At 42.9% G+C, this 22,975-nt stretch overlaps 1 protein-coding gene across 7 annotated transcripts in view; it reads left to right on the top strand.

Moving 5' to 3' along the window:
- The window catches only part of NEXN (nexilin F-actin binding protein), a 353,325-nt gene that overhangs the window by 106,724 nt on the left and 223,626 nt on the right, over positions 1-22,975 (top strand). For all 7 annotated transcript variants that reach the window (XM_069232244.1, XM_069232240.1, XM_069232243.1 and 4 more), the window contains exon 2: positions 8,195-8,274. In XM_069232244.1, coding sequence (XP_069088345.1) covers positions 8,248-8,274 — 27 coding nt within the window. In that variant the 5' untranslated portion in view covers positions 8,195-8,247. The remainder of the gene's footprint in view (positions 1-8,194; positions 8,275-22,975) is intronic.

Raw genomic sequence — 22,975 nt, 5'->3', positions numbered from 1 at the left:
TCACTTTAGCAGAGAGAGTGTTATGATAGCTTTGCAAGTCTTACTACAGTGTTAAGCTATTGTGGAAATGTGCTTAACGTATACAAAAAAGGAGTGCAGTTTTAACTTATGGTTTATTGTACTTCACTTTTTGTCCAATGAACTCCAGTGTTTAACTTAATCAGTTTTTCTTCTATAGTAAATACATGAGATGCTAGGGTTTGATGGATGCCCATTGTTAACTCCAGTTTCCTCAATTGACAGAAAAGGATAATGACAGTGTCATATAGAGTTCAGCACAGTCAATTTAAATATACCCACAATATCCAACAAATAAACCAAACTCCTTGATAGACCGTTTGAGATGTGCATGAAAAGCGTTGTTGCAGTGGGTGCCTAGGGCTCCACAATGGCATCATCAGTGTTTGTGGATTATAAAGCTGAACTAAAAGCACATCAAACTCTAGAATGGAAACTAAAAACTCCCAGAGCTTGAGAACCATCAGCAGTCTCAGCCATAGGAAACGGTTCCAAAACTGCCTTTCCTCTACTTCCACAAAAACTATAAGTGATGAAACTGGGCGAGTGGCGGGAGGCAAGAAGGAATCAATAGGTGAGAGAAAGCCCTTATCTCCCCTTTGTGTGCATGCAGGCTTTCATTAAGCATGTATCTCAAACCTCCACCTCCACCTGCAGCCTTTTGGAACTTTATATGTCAATGTGTAAAGAGAAGTTAGAGCTTTAGGACCCACCACAAAAAATACCTGACGAGCTTGATTTATAGCCTGCCCACAAAGTGTGTTTACTGTGAAATCTAAAATTGCTGCTGCTGATGATGATGATGGTGCAGGTTCATGATTTGGGTGCCAGTAGAGAGGCTTTCCCCTTCCTTCTGGCTGGATGACATGATGGTGGTGCACTCTGCGCACTGAGTTCAATATTGTCTTGCCACTCTTTTGAAAAGCCAGTGTCCAATCACAAAGAGCTATTGTCCGTGGCTCCACCCCTCTGGTTCTTCACCCATTGCTATCACTGGCTGCTTTGCAGGCTTAAAGCAAACTGTTCCAATGACGAAATGCTGACTGGGGCAAGAAAGGCGGCAATCAATAAAACAATGATTAAATCCAAGATGTTTTTTTCAGGCGATGTTTAAACCACGATATTCTGGTACCATACCGAGAGAACAATTTGTGAAATTCATTTCACAACACATTGAATAATGGTTGAATAAGAAAACTATTTTGCCCATTGATTAGGGAGGATGTACATTCCAATCAAGTGTTGTAGAACTCCTAAAGTTTATCAGTATGTTACTAAAAAAGACAATGACTTAGGGGGAAAAAGTCTCTACTGTTGCTTAATAGATAACTCCACAGTTTTTGATCGAGGGATTCAGCAAAGGTTGTGCAGTAAGCCAGATACACTGGGGATGCATTCAGTTCACTAACATGTATGCATGGGTATGCAATGGAAGGGTCAGTGCAAAGTTCAATAAAACAAAAACAATTGCCTGCCTAAAACGACATTGTTCTTCAGTTTTTCACTTTTATCTACTGACTTGCCAGTCTCAATAACAAAAAGCTAAATCTTTTGAGGAACATTTAAAGGCAGTGCATTATCTCTCCTCGTAGTTGTTTTGATTTGTTCCTAATCCTTCAAACCTGCTTTGCATCCAAAGACTGATCAGTAGATTATGTATGTATACTTTTCAGACCTATTGGAGAAAATGTGATGTGACAAAAAGGAAGGTTCTGGTTTTGAGTAGAAACAATATTAATTATAACTGGTATGAAAAGGGAACCAATATATAAATATCGATGAATTTATAAAGATTTAGGAATGATAATGACACCAGCATTAGATAATCCTCACATTATCACAGTGTAACAAACATCTGATAAGCAGTGGGGAAACACTTGCTACAGAGTGTATTAAAGGTTTTCAATTCGAACATTGTGCCAATTTGACATATGGATCCATAGTATATACAGACATGGTGGAAAACAAGTGAGAAATAATTAAATCTCAGGTACTTAACACTGTTATAGCTTTAGTTCACATGTTTTGCTGTGTCTGGAATTAGAGTGAATGAATAGCTGTTAGTTTTAAGTAAGACAATAAACATTGATTTATTAGCACAGTGTGAAATTAGCATTGCCTAAATTGTTAAAAAGTGTAATATTACAGGAAATTATATCCCATGATAGGAAATATCGAGTTAATATTGTAAGATGTGTGAAAAACGTAAAAAACGATTAGATATGCCGATTATGTCTGTGGCCCTTTGTCTACTTACAAAAATAGAAACTAGAACAGAGCAATAAGAATATCAGAGCAATAAGCTTATGGAAATTAACTCAGCCCCACTTGCTGAAATATATGGTACTTTATGAACCCAGCAATACTTGATGAATTCTATGGAAAAGGACATGAGATTAAAATAGCTTAAAGTCATACTCGCCATCTTCCCATGCAAACAAACACAAATGATAGGCAGACTGCAGAACCAATCAATCATTTACCCCGTCACATATCTGGGTTTAAGCCATCAATTCTCTTGCTCACCATGCTACCCCTGTTTGGACCCAGCCATGCGCAAATCAGTCTTGACTCTGTTCCAAATAGGAACAGTTCAGCCCGAACTGCCAGGCCAAGTCCTCCCTGGACTGGAAACAAGCATCCTTGAACAGGTTTCAGGGTATTACCCTTCATCAGCTATGCTAGCTTGAATCCAGTGGTGCAATGAGTATGGGGTCCACTTCTGGGCTTACCCTTCCCACTTAGGGCAACAAAAGCAAAAGGACAGGTGATGAAAGGAATGCTGAACTATTCAAACGTTCACCCCCAGACACAAAAATCTGGGTTTAATACATTGTTTTTTTGCCTACCACACCACCCCAGTTTGGACCCAGACATATGCAAATCAGACTTGACCCTGTTCCCCATGGGAACAGTCCAGACAGAATGGCCATGCCAGGTCCTCCCTGGACTGGCAAGAAGCATCCTGGGATCGGTTTCAGGGTATCACTTTTCATCAGTCAGGCTAGCTTGAATCCAGTGGCACAGTGAACACAGGACACACATCTGGGCACACCCTTCCCACTTAGGGCAACAAAAGCAAAAAGAACAGATGATAGACGGAATGCTAAAAAATGCTAAATTCATCCCCAGTCACAAATCTGGGTTTTAATCCTTCAATTATTTTGCTCACCATGCCACCCCAGTTTGGATCCAGCTATATGCAAACAAGTCTTGACCCTATTCTCTATGGGAACAGTCCAGCCCGAACTGCCAGGCCAGGCCCTTCCTGGACCAGAAACAAGCATCGTGGGACTGGTTTCAGGCTATCACCCTTCATCAGCGAGGCTTGCTTGCATCCAGTGGCATATTGAGCCCGGGCCCACGTCTGGGCATACCCGGCACACTTAGAATGACAAATACAAACAAACACAAATGAGGAATGGAATGTAGAACCAGTCAAACAATTAACCTCAGTCACTGATCTGGGTTTAATCCATCAATTATTTTGCTCACCATGCCACTCCCGTTTGGACCCAATCATATGCAAATCAGTTCTGACCCGGTTCCCCATGGGAACAGTCCAGCCCAAACTACCAGGCCAGGTCCTCCCTGGACCGGAAACAAGCATCCTGGGACTGGTTTTAGGCTATCATCCTTCATCAGCCAGGCTAGCTTGAACCCAGTGACATACTGAGCCCGAAACCCACGTCTGGGCATACCTGGAGCACTTCTCGTGCTTGCATGAGCCCTTGGATTATTAGATCTAGCCATAATGGTAATTGAAGAAGGACATTCTACTTCATACTTTTGGGCTTTGCCCAAAATTATCAAATGAATGTGAGGGAGGAATTTGCAAAACATCTTGAATGAGTTTAGTAAGCATAATATGTTCATATCCTCAAAAAAGATGAATCCAACTGAGTTTGTAGTCAAGCGACTCATTATTTGCAATTGACAGTTAAAAGACTAGCATAAGTGTGATTATCCTGTTGACTTCCAATAGAAACTAAAGTCCTGTGTACCTTAGTATGTTTGTACATAAGATTTTTCATACATTTTTAATATTTTCTGTTTGTTTCACATATGTTTCTTGATGTTATTTAAAAATGTAATCAATGTGATACTAATTCTGGGAATTTCCAGAAGATAGCAAATTAATTTTTACTGACTACATGCGCCATATTGAAGTATAGTAAGTGAGCAAGTGGAATTTAATGCTATTTGGGCCAAATGGAGCACTCTTTGTTATTATAAAAGGGGCTATGTAGTCCAGTTTGTCATACCAAAGTCACAGGCACTTCAAGTCTTGTCCTCATCCATATGTTCATTGTTGAACCACGTGCAGTGGTAAACAGCCCCAGAGGAGAAAGGTAATATCATGAAATGACCCTAATCCTGAGCCTGGCCGTAGAAATGAGGCACTTGTGGACTATGTCTTCAAAGCATGACAGCGCTGAACTGAGCAGGTGCGATTTATATGTGCATTCCCATGTAGGCACACACAGTCATAGTGTGTTCAGGGTGAATGTGACAAAATCAACCACCAAAATATTGCAATGCAAAAAATCATTGTTAAATATAGACTACAAAAGTATTGAATTTCTACACACCCAATGTAAAACACAATAATATGTACAACGAAAATATTGCTAAAAAAGATTCCCTAAATATTGACATCAAAGTATTGGCAAACAAATGTTGAAAAAACGAATATGAAAATAAATGCATCTACAGCTTAAAAATATAAACATTCTACATAACATTTCAAAAAAGTCAAAGTTTAAAACTTCTATTAATAAATGTCCTTACAATACAATTTAAAATTGATGGCCCCTATTCACAAAGGTATATTTGGTCATAAACTTTACAATTAAATTTACTTTTGTTACACATGCAAAGAATTCACAGAGGGATTTGTAGTAGGTGTAATCCCTTTTACGAGAGTGGAGATCACCAGCACAAGTATGGAGTCTCTACAGCCATAACTTTCACTCAGGGGGTGACAAATGTTTTTTTTCAATATGTGAATTGCCTTGAAAGTTTGGGAACACCTGCCAACATGGCCTGGCTCTTTCCTATCCTGGAAATGGTCAGGGAATTATTCTAACAATAGGCTGAAGTAATCCCCTTTCAGGGTGGCTGCTGGAGTTATTTATTTGTACATGGTGGGAAGGAGAACAGATCATCCCAATCCACCTGTTCAGAGTTCTCCACCCAGGAGAACACCATACGGAGGGAATGGATTTCCAAATTGTAAATCATATGATCTCCTAAGGAATACTCATTGAAACCTGTGTCAGGTGCAGCTTTCCATTTGTATTCCTTGAGGAATTGATGAATTCTGCATATGTAGTATCACAATAATGACATCCCCATTCCAAAAACCATAATACATATTAAATAATAAACATGCACCCCCATATACGTCCTTCACTAATAAACTAAACGTGCAATAATGTACCACTGATATACACTAACCAAAATATCAACAAACAAGTATGTACACTTAAAATTACTAAAATCAAATCTTCCCAGACTATTTAATTCACACATATCAGTTTCTTGCCAGAAAGGAAACTGTCAGCCACATTGCTCATTTTACACTTGGCACTGACAGAAGAAAAATAAAATAGAGTCTGCAAATATATTGCAGGCTATGTTAAAAGTCTTCACAATTTGTTTTAAAAAAAAAGTGAAAAATTATGAAAAATTTCTGAAAATATGTACACTTGAAATGTTTAAAATATGTCATTTATACAATATATGAATTAAATATTAAGTTAGTTTACACATTCCATTTATTTATTTTTAAACATTTCACCACCAACATACAAAATGCTAATATGTTCTATAGATATGGTTGACTGTGTTCCTAACAACTACTTTTTGTATTGTTTTTATGTTTAAATATATCGAACTGTGTAACATTACTGTTAACTTGTTAAAATTACATTCTATACCTCATTTTTTTTTTTTATCTGATCCTAATATTGTTTTAAATGTATTCTTCTTTAAACTATTTCATTACTACTAACACAAATATACCTTTTTAACAATTATATTGCAGTGTTACTTTACTAGCATATTTACCAAAAATAACTGTTAAAAAATGACTAAATTGGCAGTGTAAGATTTAGTAATCTTACTTTAGTCCTACAAGTATTATGAAAGAGAAAAACATGGGGCATCTACGATTTGCTCTTTTAACTCCAATTTCAAAAACGTTGTGGAAAGTGCAAAATTTAAGGGGGTAAAAGTTACTATTCTAGACACAGTCCTACATACACAGCAAAAGTAACAAAATTGGGACAGAGGATGTAGTTTACTATTTGATGCCCAGTCAAACAAGCTTTATGTAAAATGCAGTAATTAGGCTGAGTAAGATATTGTATTCAAGGTCGAATTCCACAAACATTTGGGAAAGTACAGTAATGGTGGGGCAAAATGCTATTCTAACTAGAGTCCCACAAACTTTGGGGAAAGGGCAAAAATAGAGGAGGTAAACTTTACTCCTCTAATTTGAGTCTCAGATACATTGGGCAACTTAAAAATTGAGGAGGAGGCACAACAAATAATTCTAATTCACAATCCAAATTCATGTTAAATTTGTAAAAACAATTTGGGCTAAAGATATACACTTCTTCCAAACAAATTCAGAGCCCCAAAGTATATTTCAAAATATTTATAACCAAAACCCACAAGTAAATATTTTAGCAAGACATTATTATAAACGTAATTATTCTGTCATTTTAATTTGTTTAAAAATGGCAGATTAAAAGCTGTGAAAAGGTGCACAAGGTCATCAAGGGGGCAACTGAAGGACAACCACATTAAAAGTTGACTCTGCCCTCGAGTTCATGGATCCTATGAGATACAAGAAAATCCCAGTAAAGGATAATGTGCTTCCGATGAGTATGTCATGTACTTGCATGGTACCTTTCTTTGTTTTAGGGTTATGAGGTCTTGAAGGGACTGATTAGGTGTGTGGTTCCAATGCATCAGCTACTCTTTGGATTGATATTTATAGTTCTTGTCCAATAAGGTTGTTCACTTTCTATAGAATCCTTCTGAGACAACTAACATGACCAGTTGTGTATAGATGACTATTCAGAATATAGCCTGAGAAGCTATTGTAATGTGTATAAAATGTTTTAGGGACCAGTCTGAAGTGTGCTGGCAGCAGGTAAGACTGTCTCGGGCAGAATCTCAGGTGATAATCTGGGTGAAGGACTTCTTCTGGCAAGTGGGCAAGTGGCAGTCCTTATATACTAAATCTTATCAGAAATGTGAATTTCTGACATGTTTAGGAAGGTCTGACATAGATTATATGCATCCAGGTATGCATCCCAGACATATCCTTATGCACATGTAAGGAAAAAGGACGTCAATTCAGACTGCATTATTTTGGTTATATGTCTGCATGTGTTCTTATTTAACGTTAGCATGGTGAGGAGACATTTGAACCAGAAGAATGTTGCATTAGATGTTGTATTAATATAACTAATCGAAGAACTTGACAGTATCACAGTTCCTGGAAAGATAAGATCTGGTGACATCTGGGTTCAAAGGCAATTATTAAGGACTTTACTTGAAACAGACCTACTACTCTATGCTATCGATGTTATTTCAATTCAAGAAACATTTTGCAGCTGTCCAGTGGCCCATTTTTTACAAACATAGCCAGTTTACTAAGCCCTCTCAGAGAATTCATTTTCCATGCTCTCAATGTAGACTTGAGATTGAGGATTGTGTTTGGCTCAGTTCTTCATTAACCAGCCCATAACATCCAAGTTATCAGTCACTGATCATCCATTGACTGAAACTGAAATAATGGATGCGTTCCCTATCACTGCAACCCATTCACAGTTTTAACTGTCACTGCTCTGAAATGAAATGCCGAAATAAAGCGTCAGCCAACACCAGTCATTTAAGGAGCGTTTACTGTAAGTGCTTGTAGGATCGAAGGGCTGTAAGGTATAAGATTGAGATGAATGCGTGGAAATGTTTATGTGTACATGCATCCGTTTTGTGAAATATTTAAGTACTCCACTATTGTAAAGCCATATATGAAAAGGAACCTTTTATTGCCATGATCAAGGTCTTCATACGTCTGCCCTATTTTATGTATCTGCGTACAATTGCCTTTTCTTAATTATAAAAATTCGTGGAATAATATTCAAAAAATATATTTTAGGTGCTGATTGAAACAAAACCATACTGAGAAGGACATATTGAAAAACAGCAGCGATGAATGACGTTGCCCAAAAAACCGAGGTATGTAAGATTCTTAAAGCCATACTTGTCTCATTTATAAACTCACTTTAGCAGTAATGGATTTTCAAATGTAAAGTGATTGCAAAATAGTCTGTGGAACTTCAAAACATGTAACATGTGTAGAATATTTTCAGGATCGTTTACTTGGTTGTGTGCTAAGGGATGTAATTTGGAATGCTTATAATTTCGGAGTTCGATTGAATTCTACAGAATTGGAAAAGTAGGAACAGACATACTAAAAAAAAGTAATCATGGACATGTCAATCAGCCTAAGCAAAGCAGATCATTGTAAACACAGTCAGAGGTGTAGTAATTTAATACCTTCTGAGCCACGGTGTTTGACGAGAGGAACCATGTGCGTTGTCCTCATGGAATTCTAACGTTCAGGGTCGGACTGGGGCAGAAAACAGGCCCAAACCACAATAAAAGTGGCCTCCATTAGTGAATTAAAAAGCTAAAATGTGGCCATGTTTGCAAGTTGGGCCGGTTTTGAACCTTCGAAGCTGTATAAGTGTTTAGCATGGGTTTGAGCTTGCTGCGGGCAATGCTTTTTTTTTTTTTTAACAGTAAGGAACTCAACGGTTGAAACTGGCCCAACAGACCATAGAACAGGTCGAAAAACAACCAAAAAAACAACGGGCCACAAGCTGAACTGTCACATCAGCTCACTGGACGCTGCCTTGTTGCCCTATAGGCAGCAGGACCATGCTAACCTTACTTATTGAATTGGAAAAGGCATTTTGATCATGTTATGTGTTTCTTTACTGGAAATCACAATGTTTTACTTCATTGGAGAGTCCTGAATTTACTAATTGGTGTGTTATGAACAGGCCAGTAAATAGACAAATAGTTTATTTGAAGGTGAAGGGCAAACGTGTTCAAATGCGAAGCATGAACATCAGAAGATATTAATTATTCATGTGCTGAGGTGAGAACCATAAATGTGCTAAAATGTGGGTATTGAATTTGACTATATTAGATGTGAATGTTTATTGTGCCGGACAAAGACAATCATACAGTACCAATGCCCCCTAAACTAGCCCACAACACAAACAGCAAACAAATACCCATCACATCTTAGAGGAAGTGGTGTGAGATCCGTTGAGCAGCACTGGAGAGGCCCTAGACTTACTGTAATACACCTTGCCCTTTAGTGTTACACTCAGACATGTCTACTGTTCAATGCAGTGCTGATAATTGGAAGCCATGACAGAACACTTGAGATGTGTAATCCATTTATGGGTCTGGATCATCAAAGCCTTTGTCTAATTAAATGGAGATAAATCATAGTCACTCAGTGGGAGGTACTCTAGCATACAGGTCTCTTCCTCAACTGACCTCAGACATAGCACAGAAAGCTAAAAGCCTGTCCATCGTCTTTTGCAAAGGCCTAACCTTCAAACAACACATAAATGACTACAGTTGTGGTCACACTATTATCTCATTTTCCACCACCTCCCAAACCTAGTGTACCAACTATTCCTACATTACCCAACCACACTTAAAATGAGATTCCACAGCATATAACTGATGAAGAACTTGGGGTCACATACAGCACAGTCTAGACTTTGTGCCATATTTAGAGTTTTGTGAAGCAGAAGAACCTCAGTAAACCTGCTGTGCTCCTGCTCCCCTAGACTCACTGTTCTCTTGCTCAGTTTAAGGTGGAGTCAACAGCCAAGGTTATATTGGAGAAGCCTCTGGTGGCTCTGTCAGTGTAAACCTCTGATACAGCAGTCCATTGATCAATGGGCCTCCAGCTTACATCAATGGCTGTCCTATTCCTCTGAGGGAGAGTCGACCATCACTTATTTCCTTTGCCTGGGTCCACCATGCAATCCATGGGAGAACTGGGCACGGAAACGTGCAGAATGGTCCCCAAATGCAGGAGCAAGCTCTATTTTTTCACAATTTCGTTTTGGGTAGACAACTCCCACTTTGGGAGCTTTTTCTCTCTAAATAAAAAAGTTTGCCAAATAAATGCTTTAGATATGTTGCCCGTGGCTCTCTTCAGAGCACCTATATTGCACAAAACAGGTGGGGATCTTCAAATAGGGCAGATGGTCCTCCGCTCCCCTGAAAGATCACCAGAATGTCCACCAGGGTCTAAATGAGGCCTTATTTCTCAAAACACTTTTAACCCGAAGACATCTGTAACACATTACCACATATAAAATGGACATGCATGACCTACTCGGACCTCACTGAGCCGAAATGAATCAATGTGAGTGTCAATGGTGTATATAAATGATGGATGAAGTCAAATGAAGACACATACTTATATGGAAGGAGATATGAGAATGCTGTTTAAAGGAACGTATTGCATCAACAAAGCATCGCATCACAGAAGGAAGATCTTCAGGATCTAACAGGAAATTACCAAATCTACACCCTAAAAAGAGTATTGTGAGAATCATTTGTTTTTATTTGAGTCCAGCATCTTGATCTTTTCCTTCCTTACGCCCACCTTCTTATGAATCTTCTTCCACTAATTTTCAATATATACCCAATGAGGTTCTGACTCAAAAAATCGAAAGCCTTTTATGAGATTATAGATAGAACCATGCTCAGCCACATGCTTCTGTCCAAGTGGAGGCCATTCCTCATCCCTTGAAATATTCCATCATCTTACCCTTTTCAAGAAACCATAGGTCAATAGAAGGCTTTGGCTCACTGACCACAGATCTCCAATTTACCCTTCCCAGCAAGGTCACTGTAAAGACGGACACAAGATAGCTATAACAGTTTGCAAAAGTAAAGCATGTCTGGCTTGATCACCAATTTTGTCGGATATTGTCCACAAGCAGGGCCAAGATAACACTGTTGCTAATATCTGAGGAGAAGCTCCAGCTGTCTTCAGATGAAAAAAAAAATAACTCCGCTCTGATACTAATCGTCATCTCACACGATTATAACACTATGGTTTACAAAATCCTCCTAACTAGACTCAAGGAATGTGCTGCAATATCTATATCTGTCATGCAATGGATCTGTTCTTTGCTTGCCAATCACAGATATCAAGTTCATATTTGGTCCAGATATACACTTCTGTAGAAAATGACCATATTTTGTGTGATGCCCCCCCAGATTTTGGCCCATCTGCTTTACTTTCTTTAGAACTCCATGCAATTTACTCCTGCTAAGTGGTGCAGTGTCTGTGTTCCTTTTTAAACATGGTTGAATTGGCTTATTATTAGTTGGCACATCTAACTGCCTATACATCCCTAGTACATGGTGTAGAAATTGCACCCAGGGCTTGAAGTTAAAAGCCACTTGTGGACTGCACCACCTACTGTGCCATCCCCTACAGTGGAAGCCAAGATAACTTCAGGCCTACCCTGTGTAGCCTGACTGCTGCAGTGTAAACCCTTGCTGTGAAAATAACCCTTTTTGACAGGAGAAACCTTTCTTTAAAATATTAAAGTCACCCCTAAATAGGCCTTCCAGACCACAAGGCAGAGTGCATGGTATTTAAAAGTAGTATATGCAGAAATCTAAAGTTCACATGTTGTTGAAATGACTATCACCCAAAAGTTATTTTCACTGGTGGGCCCATAGGGAATAATTCAAAGCGGGATTCAATTCTGCTGTCTCTGGATTGGGACTAGTTAGAAATATGGTTCAGTCACTCTTTCTGATATTAATTAAAAGATCAATTTAATGGTGAATTTGTACTTTAGTAAATATTAAGGGAAAGTAACTTTCAGAAAGTTAGCTTATCCCTGCAAAACACTCCTGGAGACGAATCTGCATTAGCCCAGCCAGGAGCTGGCCCTGATGAGGTATGAAAACTGCTCCACAGCAGACATTGGCTTGGGTGTGGGGAGGTGTTTTTTCTTCACCTGGCAGGAAAATCAGTTGGGTGTAGCCAGGAACCTAATTTACTTTAAAGGGGTCTCCCCTGTCACAGGCAAATATTAGGTAACATCTGGAAAAACACCATATTTTGTCCTCCTAGCCAGGCAGGCACCATGCCCCGTGTGGGGAAGCTGCTCCCAGAACTGGTTTGAAGTGACCACCGAAGAGGTGCTGCTCATTCATTTCTTCAGTTCAAAGACCTTTATTTTAGCTCAATGACTATAAAAGTGCATAGAAAAAAAACAGTCAAATATAGATAAGACACAATAATTAGATGCTATAAATAACATAGTGCTAAAACCCATGGATCAGAACAGCCTTTGAAGTAAGGTCATATACACATCATAAAAGCATTGAAAATTTATTTAGGTTTCAGGATACTTGGGCAAATCTAAATTTTTTTTAAAAGAAATCAGTCAAATCCTGAATCGTTTAAAATTGGACTGGGATTGATTATGCAATCATAATCATTGTGTCTTGCGTAACAAGACAGCAGCACTGGTTGTTTCTCAGGAGAAGCACATATCTTTGCCCTAATTCTCCACAAAGCCAACAAATAGCGAGTAAGTGTGAAAATCAGTGGCTTACTGCCATCTGTTTTTAACAACCGTAATGCAACTCTAAAGTCTCTAATGCCCAGATTCTGGCATAACAGCAGTATCCAACAGCACCTACTATTCTTATAAGCTTAGCAGAAAAACAATACATGTTCTAGGGTCTATTTGGGGGTGCCACAGGCCGAACACTGCCAATCATCCACTCTCTGGGTTTTAGACTACTTTGTAGTGAGCGAGTGTTGGGGTAGGGTCCCATAGCAGAATGGCCAAAATAAACACCTAGGCGAGGGGGTGCTCTATCTCATCCAAGAAGCTTCTCTATTAAAGGCATCTTTAATTGTAAGGAAGGCATCAGTCAAAGTACCTCAGCTTGCCTGCGAATGTATTAGAGAATCTCTGTGCTGCCAATAGGCTGATTTAATGTTGGACTTGGATGTCAGCCTTGCCTCTCCCGGTGTATTCCATAAAGTTATTAGCCTGATTTCTCCCAATGTAGCCTTCACATACTTGATCCAGGGTATATTATAGGAGCCCCCAAGGCTGAGTATTTCTTCTAGACCATCATGATATGGATGGAGCTTTGGGGTAGCCCAGATCCTTCTCCTATAAAGGATTGGCCATAGGCCTGTCTTATCAGATAGGGCTCTCACCCCAAGTTGAGTTTCCTCTGAGTGTAAAGCAGAAGCATCCAAATGGCCCCACAGATCAACTCCATAGGTGGCTGTCCCCAGGGCTTGATGTTGATAAACCTGCAGGGCCAGCTGTGCGGCTCGAAACTGTGAGCTATATGCCAACTTAATTATGTCTCCTATAACTTGCTCAAGTTTTAACCTACACTGCGTGATGTGAGCCTGCCACCCCAGATGTTCAAATAATGTAATGCCCAGTTAGGAAAAGGTGTGCACTCTCTCCAAGGAGGCCCCTGCTAATGTCAGATTTGCCCTGGTACAAAGCACCGGGTTCAGTATCATATACTTAGCTTTACCCACATTAATTTCTAACCCCCATTGTACACAAAATTCTGCAAAGCAATCCAGGAGTTTTCCAAGGCCTATGGTGGACTTAGAGAGGAGCAGGATGTTATTGGCAAACATGGGGCAGTGATCCTCATGTTCGCTAACTTGAGTGTGTCAAAATCACTCTGATTTTAAAAATTGATAAGGCCATTGCTATAGAGTGAAAGTAACGTGGAAGGAAGTACACACCCCTGTCTGACCCCTCTACTTACAGGGAATGACTCTGTCCACTCATCAACCTGCCTGCACCTGACCTGTGCATAGTTGTTATGCATCATCACAATATTATCTCGTAGGTAACTGGGTACTCCTAGCTCTTGCAGGACCTGCCATACTAAGTCAAAGGTTGAAAGAAGGTCCACAAATATGGCATACCGTAACCCCGCACCCTAACCCCCCAGAGTAAGCACTTTATAAAATAACATCAGGAGCTGGAAAACCTGGTCAATCGTGCTTGTGGTCTCCCTAAAACCTGTCTGTAACAGGGAACATAATATCAATATCTGCCTGCCTGCCATTCATGTAATCTACCAAGTAAAACTCTACTGAATAGCTCAGGACCCTTTTTATATACAGGAATGATTTCAGCCCCAGCCCACATCAAGGGCAATGGAGCCTCATTCAGTAGGGCGTTAAACAGCTGTGTGAAGTAAGCACTCCGTAAGCACGGATGTTTCCTCACGACCACCTGCCTGCTCTAAACAAAAAAGAGATTTCTCAATTTTTCAAACAGTCTCTTATGAATCTCAGAGATTATCCTCAAATGTACTTCAGAAACCTTAGTCAGGGACAGGAACACCATTCCCTCCATACTACCTGTCACCGAACCATAAATGTGACATATAGGGCCAGATGTATCATCATGGCCCTTTGCGATTCGGAAATTGCGATTTTTAAGAAATCACTATTTCCGACTCGCAAAGTGCCATGTATCACATTTGCGATTCGGTAATAGCGATTTCTTAAAAATCGCAAATGCTATTACCGAATCGCAAATTGCGATACCGGCCCCATTCGCAGCTATGGGCCTGTTGGCCCATAGCTGCAAATTTTTTGCATTTCCCAAATTGCGATTTTTGGATCAGAAATAGCAATTTTTGAAATGCAAAAGCCCAGGGTGCTGGGGGCCTAAGGCCCCCTCTGCTGCACCCCAAAATCATTTTTTGCAGCATGTAAAGTACACACATGCCAAAAGGGCATGTGTGCTTTACATGTTCAATTTAAAAATGCAGTTTAACTGCATTTTTACATTTTGCACCAGGTTAACACCTGGTTTCATATCATGGTATTTTGCATGTGCAAAATGCCATTCTGCGAAAAATCGCAACTTGCGATTATTTGCAGCATCGCCTTGCGATGTGGATTTTGCAAATCGCAAATTGCGACTCGCAAAATCCAGGTCACAACACAAGAAATCGCAATTTTAGCGAATTCTGCTTTGTGGTCTGTGAATGCCTTTCATGCATAGCAGACCACTTTTTTGCACTAGCAAACGCCCGAATTTAGCAATTCGCACCGTTTGAGAGTGCAAAATATTTTCATACATCTGGCCCATAGTCTCCTGTTAGTTCTCCATACTAGTCCATTTGACCCTACATTTATTGTTGGTAACTCTCAGTCTCCTATCTAGTGGCTCTTCTATGTTATCAGATTGGCCTTTGATGTTTAAGGTGAGCTTGAGAGCCAAAGCAGTGTAGTCACTATCTTTGTGTGGTATAACCATCATGTCCACTGGTTGTGGCCATAGCTTAAGGTCCAGCAAAATATAGTCAATTAAGCTGGTGGAGTTAATACGGATTCAAGGTGTGTGACCTAGTCTTTTTGGTGCTCATTCTACCATTACAGGCTTGTAACCCTTGGTTTGAAGTGAGTGAATTAATCTTAACTGCAGTAGCTGTCCACTTCGTAATGGAGGGGATCTTAAGAGCTGGAACTGTCCAAAGGTCATCATTGTCTGTCGAGAGGAACAGAGTCTCTAGACTCAATGGCTCAAATTGACAGTTAAAGTCACCTCCACAATTTTTCTAGTGTTAATTGGCAGTGTGGCCAAAAGTGCATTTAGATCATCTAAAACAACTGGTTCCTTGCTGCATCCTGCGGACTTGCAGTAGGCCTTTGGAAAAAATAAAAGTCTTTGCCCTATGGAGTTGTTAGACAGATGCACAGTACATTTGGGGAGTCCACCTTGACCTCTCTCAGCACACCTAGCACTGTCGTCCTAGTCCAGATGGCAAGTCCCCCTGAAGACCTTCCCTTCGCTGATGTTACAGCTTCCTTTGAGAAGTTTACATAGCCTACATGGTAGCAAGGTTGAAAGGACTATGTCTCTTGAAATAAACCAAAATTAAAGTGTTCAATGAACTCACACCATTCTGGGACGATTTATTTGGAAGCCAGGCCAGCCACATTCTATGAAATGAGCTTAATCTGAGGGTCTGAGACTGCAACAGTGACCCCATCCTCTGCCCAATCATTTGGCTTTGTGTAGTGGGGCATAACACCCCCTTGGTGCCTGCAATATGGGTTGAAATACCAATGGCATTGGTACCCCCTTGAAATTTAGACCATCTTGACTTGCGCTATAGCCTACTCTGGGCGTATGCAGGCCTGCTTTGTTGTCTGAGTGTGCTCTACCACTGTGGAGTATGCTATAAGACAATCATTTCCTCTGCTTTTGCACTGGTCTAAGTTCACGGTCCCTGTCATACACGCACCCATACCCTGTGAGGACCCACTCTCACCTTTGCATTGTTGCATCTGGTCACCCCTGCTGTTTTTTGTGTGAGGAGTGGTGTCCCTACTAGATACTAGATCCTCTCTCTTCAATAGAGGGCTTGGCCACTCACTTCTGTCCGACTCGCAATATCGGATGCAGAACGGTGTCTCAGACACCGTCTGCGACTTGCTATGGGGTCGCAAAGACCCACCTCATCAATATTAATGAGGTGGGTCGCATTTTGTGACCCCATAGCGAGTCCCTGCACTCACAGGGATGGTGGCCTGCTGAAGTCAGCAGACCTCCATGTCTGTGACTGCTTTTTCAATAAAGCAGTTTTTTTTTTCATTTTGCAGCCCGTTTTCCTAAAAGGAAAACGAGTTGCAAAATGAAAAAAATTACGAAACCATTTGGTTTCGTTTTTTCAGTGTAGGCAGTGGTCCATTGGACCACTGCCTGCTCTGAAAAAACCTTTATGCCCTGTAAGGAAATACCTCCTTGGCATGGTTACCCCCTGACTTTTTGCCTTTGCTGATGCTAAGTTTTGATTTGAAAGTGTGCTGAGGCCTGCTAACCAGGCCCCAGCACCAGTGTTCTTTCCCTAACCTGTACTTTTGTTTCCACAATTGGCACACCCTGGCATCCAGATAAGTCCCTTGTAACTGGTACCCCTTGTACCAAGGGCCCTGATGCCAGGGAAGGTCTCTAAGGGCTGCAGCATATCTTATGCCACCCTGGGGACCCCTCACTCAGCACAGACACACTGCTTGCCAGCTTGTGTGTGCTGGTGAGGACAAAACAATTAAGTCGACATGGCACTCCCCTCAGGGTGCCATGCCAACCTCACACTGCCTATGCAGTATAGATAAGTCACCCCTCTAGCAGGCCTTACAGCCCTAAGGCAGGGTGCACTATACCATAGGTGAGGGCACCAGTGCATGAGCACTGTGCCCCTACAGTGTCTAAGCAAAACCTTAGACATTGTAAGTGCAGGGTAGCCATAAGAGTATATGATCTGGGAGTCTGTCATGCACGAACTCCACAGCACCATAATGGCTACACTGAAAACTGGGAAGTTTGGTATCAAACTTCTCAGCACAATAAATGGACACTGATGCCAGTGTACATTTTATTGCAACATACACCCCAGAGGGCACCTTAGAGGTGCCCCCTGAAACCTTAACCGACTATCCGTGTAGGCTGACTAGTTCTAGCAGCCTGCCACACACCAGACATGTTGCTGGCCACATGGGGAGAGTGCCTTTGTCACTCTGTGGCTAGTAACAAAGCCTGCACTGGGTGGAGATGCTTATCACCTCCCCCTGCAGGAACTGTAACACCTGGCGGTGAGCCTCAAAGGCTCACCCCCTTTGTTACAGCACCCCAGGGCATTTCAGCTAGTGGAGTTGCCCGCCCCCTCCGGGCATGGCCCCACTTTTGGCGGCAAGCCCGGAAGAGATAATGAGAAAAACAAGGAGGAGTCACTGGCCAGTCAGGACAGCCCCTAAGGTGTCCTGAGCTGAGGTGACTCTGACTTTTAGAAATCCTCCATCTTGCAGATGGAGGATTCCCCCAATAGGGATAGAAATGTGCCCCCCTCCCCTTGGGAGGAGGCACAAAGAGGGTGTACCCACCCTCAGGGCTAGTAGCCATTGGCTACTAACCCCCAGACCTAAACACGCCCTTAAAGTTTGTATTTAAGGGCTCCCCAGAACCTAGGAACTCAGATTCCTGCAACCTAAGAAGAAGAGGACTGCTAAGCTGAAAAACCCTGCAGAGAACACGGAGACACCAACTGCTTTGGCCCCAGCTCTACCGGCCTGTCTCCCCCCTATTAAAGAGACTGCTCCAGCGACGCTCTCCCCAGGGACCAGCGACCTCTGAAGCCTCAGAGGACTGTCCTGCATCTAGAAGGAACAAGAACTCCTGAGGACAGCGGCTCTGTTCACCCAAGACTGCAACTTTGTAACAAAGGAGCAACTTTAAAACAACTTGCGTTTCCCGCCGGAAGCGTGAGACTTGACACTCTGCACCCGACGCCCCCGGCTCGACTTGTGGACAACAATCACTTCAGGGAGGACTCCCCGGCGACTGCGAGACCGTGAGTAACCAGAGTTGCCCCCCCTGAGCCCCCACAGCGACGCCTGCAGAAGGAATCCCGAGGCTCCCCCTGACCGCGACTGCCTGCTTCTAAGAACCCAACGCCTGGTAGGGACACTGCACCTGCAGCCCCCAGGACCTGAAGGATCCGAACTCCAGTGCAGGAGTAAACCCCAGGAGGCCCTCTCCCTTGCCCAGGTGGCGGCTACCCGAGGAGCCCCCCCTTGCCTGCCTGCATCGCTGAAGAGACCCCTTGGTCTCCCATTGCTTTCTATTGAAAACCCGACGCTTGTTTGCACACTGCACCCGGCCGCCCCCGTGCTGCTGAGGGTGTACTTTCTGTGTGGACTTGTGTCCCCCCGCTGCCCTACAAAACGCCCCTGGTCTGCCTTCCGAAGACGTGGGTACTAACTGCTGGCAGACTGGAACCGGGGCACCGCCTTCTCCATTGAAGCCTATGCGTGTTGGGCACCACTTTGACCTCTGCACCTGACCGGCCCTGAGCTGCTGGTGTGGTAACTTTGGGGTTGCTCTGAACCCTCAACGGTGGGCTACCTTGGACCAAAAACTGAGAACCCCGTAGGTGGTTTACTAACCTGCAAAAACTAACAAACTCTTACTCCCCCCAGGAAGTGTTGAAAATTGCACTAAGGCCCTCATTCTTTACCGCCAGGGCCGCGGGTGACGGAAGCACCGCCAACACGTTGGCGGTGCTTCCTTGCCCATTCTGACCGCGGCGGTAAAGCCGCGGTCAGAAAACCGGGTCCGGCGGTTTCCCGACGGATTTTCCCCCGGCTGGGCGAATCCGCCATGGCGGCGCTGCAAGCAGTGCCGCCATGGGGATTCTGACCCCCTTACCACCATCCTGTTTCTGGCGGTCTTTACCGCCAGGAACAGGATGGCGGGAACGGGTGTCCTGGGGCCCCTGGGGGCCCCTGCCCTGCCCATGCCAATGGCATGGGCAGGGCAGGGGCCCCCTAACAGGGCCCCAGCATGCTTTTCACTGTCTGCCTAGCAGACAGTGAAAAGTGCGACGGGTGCAACTGCACCCGTCGCACACCTGCAACACCGCCGGCTCCATTCGGAGCCGGCTTCAGTGTTGCAGGCCCCTTTCCCGCTGGGCCAGCGGGCGCTACCTTAGGTAGCGCCCGCCGGCCCAGCAGGAAAGTTGGAATGGCCCCAGCGGTCTTTTGACCGCGGGGCGGCCAAATGGCGGTTCCCGCCAGGCGGGCGGCAACCGCCGCCCACCGGGGTCAGAATGACCCCCTAAGTGTCTAGTTTTAAAATAGCTATACAGTATGTGATTTATGTGAAAAGTGTATATGCTATTTTGCTAATTCAAAGTTCCTAAAGTACCTACCTGCAATACCTTTCATTTGAAGTATTACATGTAAATCTTGAACCTGTGGTTCTTAAAATAAACTAAGAAAAGATATTTTTCTATACAAAAACCTATTGGCCTGGAATTGTCTTTGAGTGTGTGTTCCTCATTTATTGCTTGTGTATGTACAACAAATGCTTAACACTACTCCTTTGATAAGCCTACTGCTCGACCACACTACCACAAAATAGAGCATTAGTATTATCTCTTTTTGCCACTATCTTACCTCTAAGGGGAACCCTTGGACTCTGTGCATACTATTCCTTACTTTGTGGGCATGTAGGAAGTTGGCTCTGTATGCACTATTTCATTCACAAAGGGGAAGGGGTCCCATGGGGACCCCTTCCCTTTTGCGAATGAGTTACCACCAGTGTGACACTGGTGGTAACTGCGAGTTGCTTTGCGACCGCATTCGCGGTCACAAAGCAATTCTGAATTGCGATGCGAGTCGCAAATAGGAAGGGAACACCCCTTCCTATTTGCGAGTCGCATTCAAAAATTGCGAGTCAGTACCGACTCGCAATTTGTGAATGAGCATCACGTTAGGCTGTTTGCATGGCGCAAACTGCGATTTTCGCAGTTAGCACCATGTAAATGGCTACCTACATCTGGCCCTAAGTCACTTACCTCCTCACTAGGCTGGTACAAAAAGCTGCTGCCTCCACCCACAGGCATATAGCAAAAAGACTGGGGACACTCTATCGCACAGTCAGACGTAGTTTTTCCGGGCCCTCCACTTATCCAGTAATCCTTCCTTCCAGGGGCACATGTGTAAGAAGAGATTCCAAGGTCCAATGCCTTCCCCAGACCCCCCAGACTCCCATGCCGCTCACACCCACTCACACCAAAGCTAGCGGCCCACCCGCCCTGCGTACACCTAAACTCACCAGGCACCTGCCTCCCTCTGTGAGTTAGGCACAATGACGGTGGCAGCACTGTAAAGAGGAGTGTTTCTGTGCAGTGGTGGCCAGGGAGAGGGAGAAGGTTGGAAAAATATCAAACCATCTTCCAGAGAGGATAGAACCAGTAGAGCCAGTACAGTAACTACTGCCCCCCAATGCCAATGAAAGAACATGTTGGGAATGGGTAAACAATCATACTGTTGCCACAATTACAGGTGGGACCCTCAGCACGACTCTAACCCAAGCTCTGACTCTGCTTCAACATCTTAGTGTGGCGTGAAAATCAGTAGTCAGCTTGCTGTCCTAGCCTGTGGGCAGGCACGAGCACACGGAATTCCCATGGGGAGAGGCTGCTCATTACCATGGCCATGCCTCTGTGTGAACATACAGGCTCTGTACAAGGGGAGAAGGGTTTCCTCATCTTGGATTTTGGGAGTCGGGCCACTGTAGGATTGTTTGAAGTAAAGTAAACAGGAACTGCTGCAAAGGTGGGTAAGGAAACTCCTGGGAACATTTATCCTATTTGTTAGGCAGGCGGCAGGAATCTCCCCCACCCACTACCTGGTGTCAGGCATAAATGTTGCAACTCAAGGCACAGTCTTCAGAACACTTTCTGGGGCTGAGTAGGAACAGAGGAGCACTGGACTTTCTGTCTGTGACCTGAGAGGAGCCATGAAGGGCTGGACCTGTTCCATCTTGTAACCTGGAAAAAGAAGTAGACTCTAAGTGTCTGTTGGCTGATCTCCTGTGTGTCTACAGGGATACAAAAAGCTGCAATAGGCCTTTTCCTGAACTAGCCAATTGATTGGTACCAACTGGATGTGATCTTGACCCTAATGCTGGCCTGTACTGGAGTGAGTCTTGACTGCCAAGTGCTTTTCCGGATGACCTGGCACCCTTGACTGTGTCTACCTGAACTTTTTGTACCATGCCTGAAAACCTGGGTTTTAAAATATTTTTGGACTTCTAGACCTCTGGTGGATAGGGACAAACCACCCCAACAAGAACAGAGAATGGGTGAGCCCCATAATCATTAGGGTGGCTTCTTGTGGATAAAAGGATCAAGTGCAAAGTCCTGTCTACTGTTAGCGAGGCTCACTGTAGCTAAGGTCAAAAAGTACTTAAAAAACTGGCATTTGTTAATTGAGTAGCTGATTACCCATTTATACGTCATTCAGATCAAACACTGAGACAGAACCATGGGAATCAAGGGTCCAGCGAGTGGAATGCTCTGAATACAAGAATTAGCGCACATGATAACTACATTTATTTCATAAAAGGCCTAAAACATACCTACTCCGGACTGCCTACAAGTTTTTCCATTGCACCCTTGAATAATTATTGAAGAATGTCTTACTGTGCCTTCCACATTAGAACCTATGAGAAAAGTGAGAGCTCTTCAACATTAATAGCTGAAGCTGCAGTTTGACAGTAAACAGAACAGCATGCTGGATCCACACACATAGCTTCAAGCTCAATTGTCCAAGGGTTAATAACGTTAATTTTCACTTCACGTGGTATAGGCCTCAAACCGTATTATCAATCTGTTTCTTGTTCACGGAGAACTGGCTGACATTACAAATAGCATCAGTAATATGTCACGTTCAGCATGGAATGTTCCAAAGAAGAAAAAAACATAATGCAGACACAGAAATCATGTCTAACTACAATCCTACTCTAAAATTAACTTATACAACCAAGGCATTGATGACTGTGGTCTACAATCAACTACCTCTCATCTGGTAGATATTGATTTTCATGCAGATTTACCTCTGCCATTGGACTGGTTCTAAACTTTAATACAGGAGATTGCCTTTAGTGCACACGATAACAGACAAGCATGTGTGTGCACAGATTTTGATTCATCTGGTTGGTGTGTTATAATTCCTTTGCTCGCAGTGTTTTGTTGGAGGACGTGTCCTCATTTATAGGAGTGCAAGTAATTGCTTGGGCCTGAAATTAATCCTTTATGTCCTATCACATGCATCAAATCAAGTTGATATCCTCTTGGTCCAGATTACCACATCAACTGTGGTGTACCACAAGGCTCCACTACTTCATCTAACATTTTCAACAGCTACATAATCCCGATTTCTAATACTTCTCACACTAACAGTGCTAGCTATGATCTTCACAGGATGATACTCAGATGTATGTCACACTGAATGACG

Source organism: Pleurodeles waltl, chromosome 4_2 (genome assembly GCF_031143425.1).
Source record: "Pleurodeles waltl isolate 20211129_DDA chromosome 4_2, aPleWal1.hap1.20221129, whole genome shotgun sequence".
Taxonomy (NCBI): domain Eukaryota; kingdom Metazoa; phylum Chordata; class Amphibia; order Caudata; family Salamandridae; genus Pleurodeles; species Pleurodeles waltl.
This window is presented reverse-complemented; position numbering and strand designations above follow the sequence as displayed.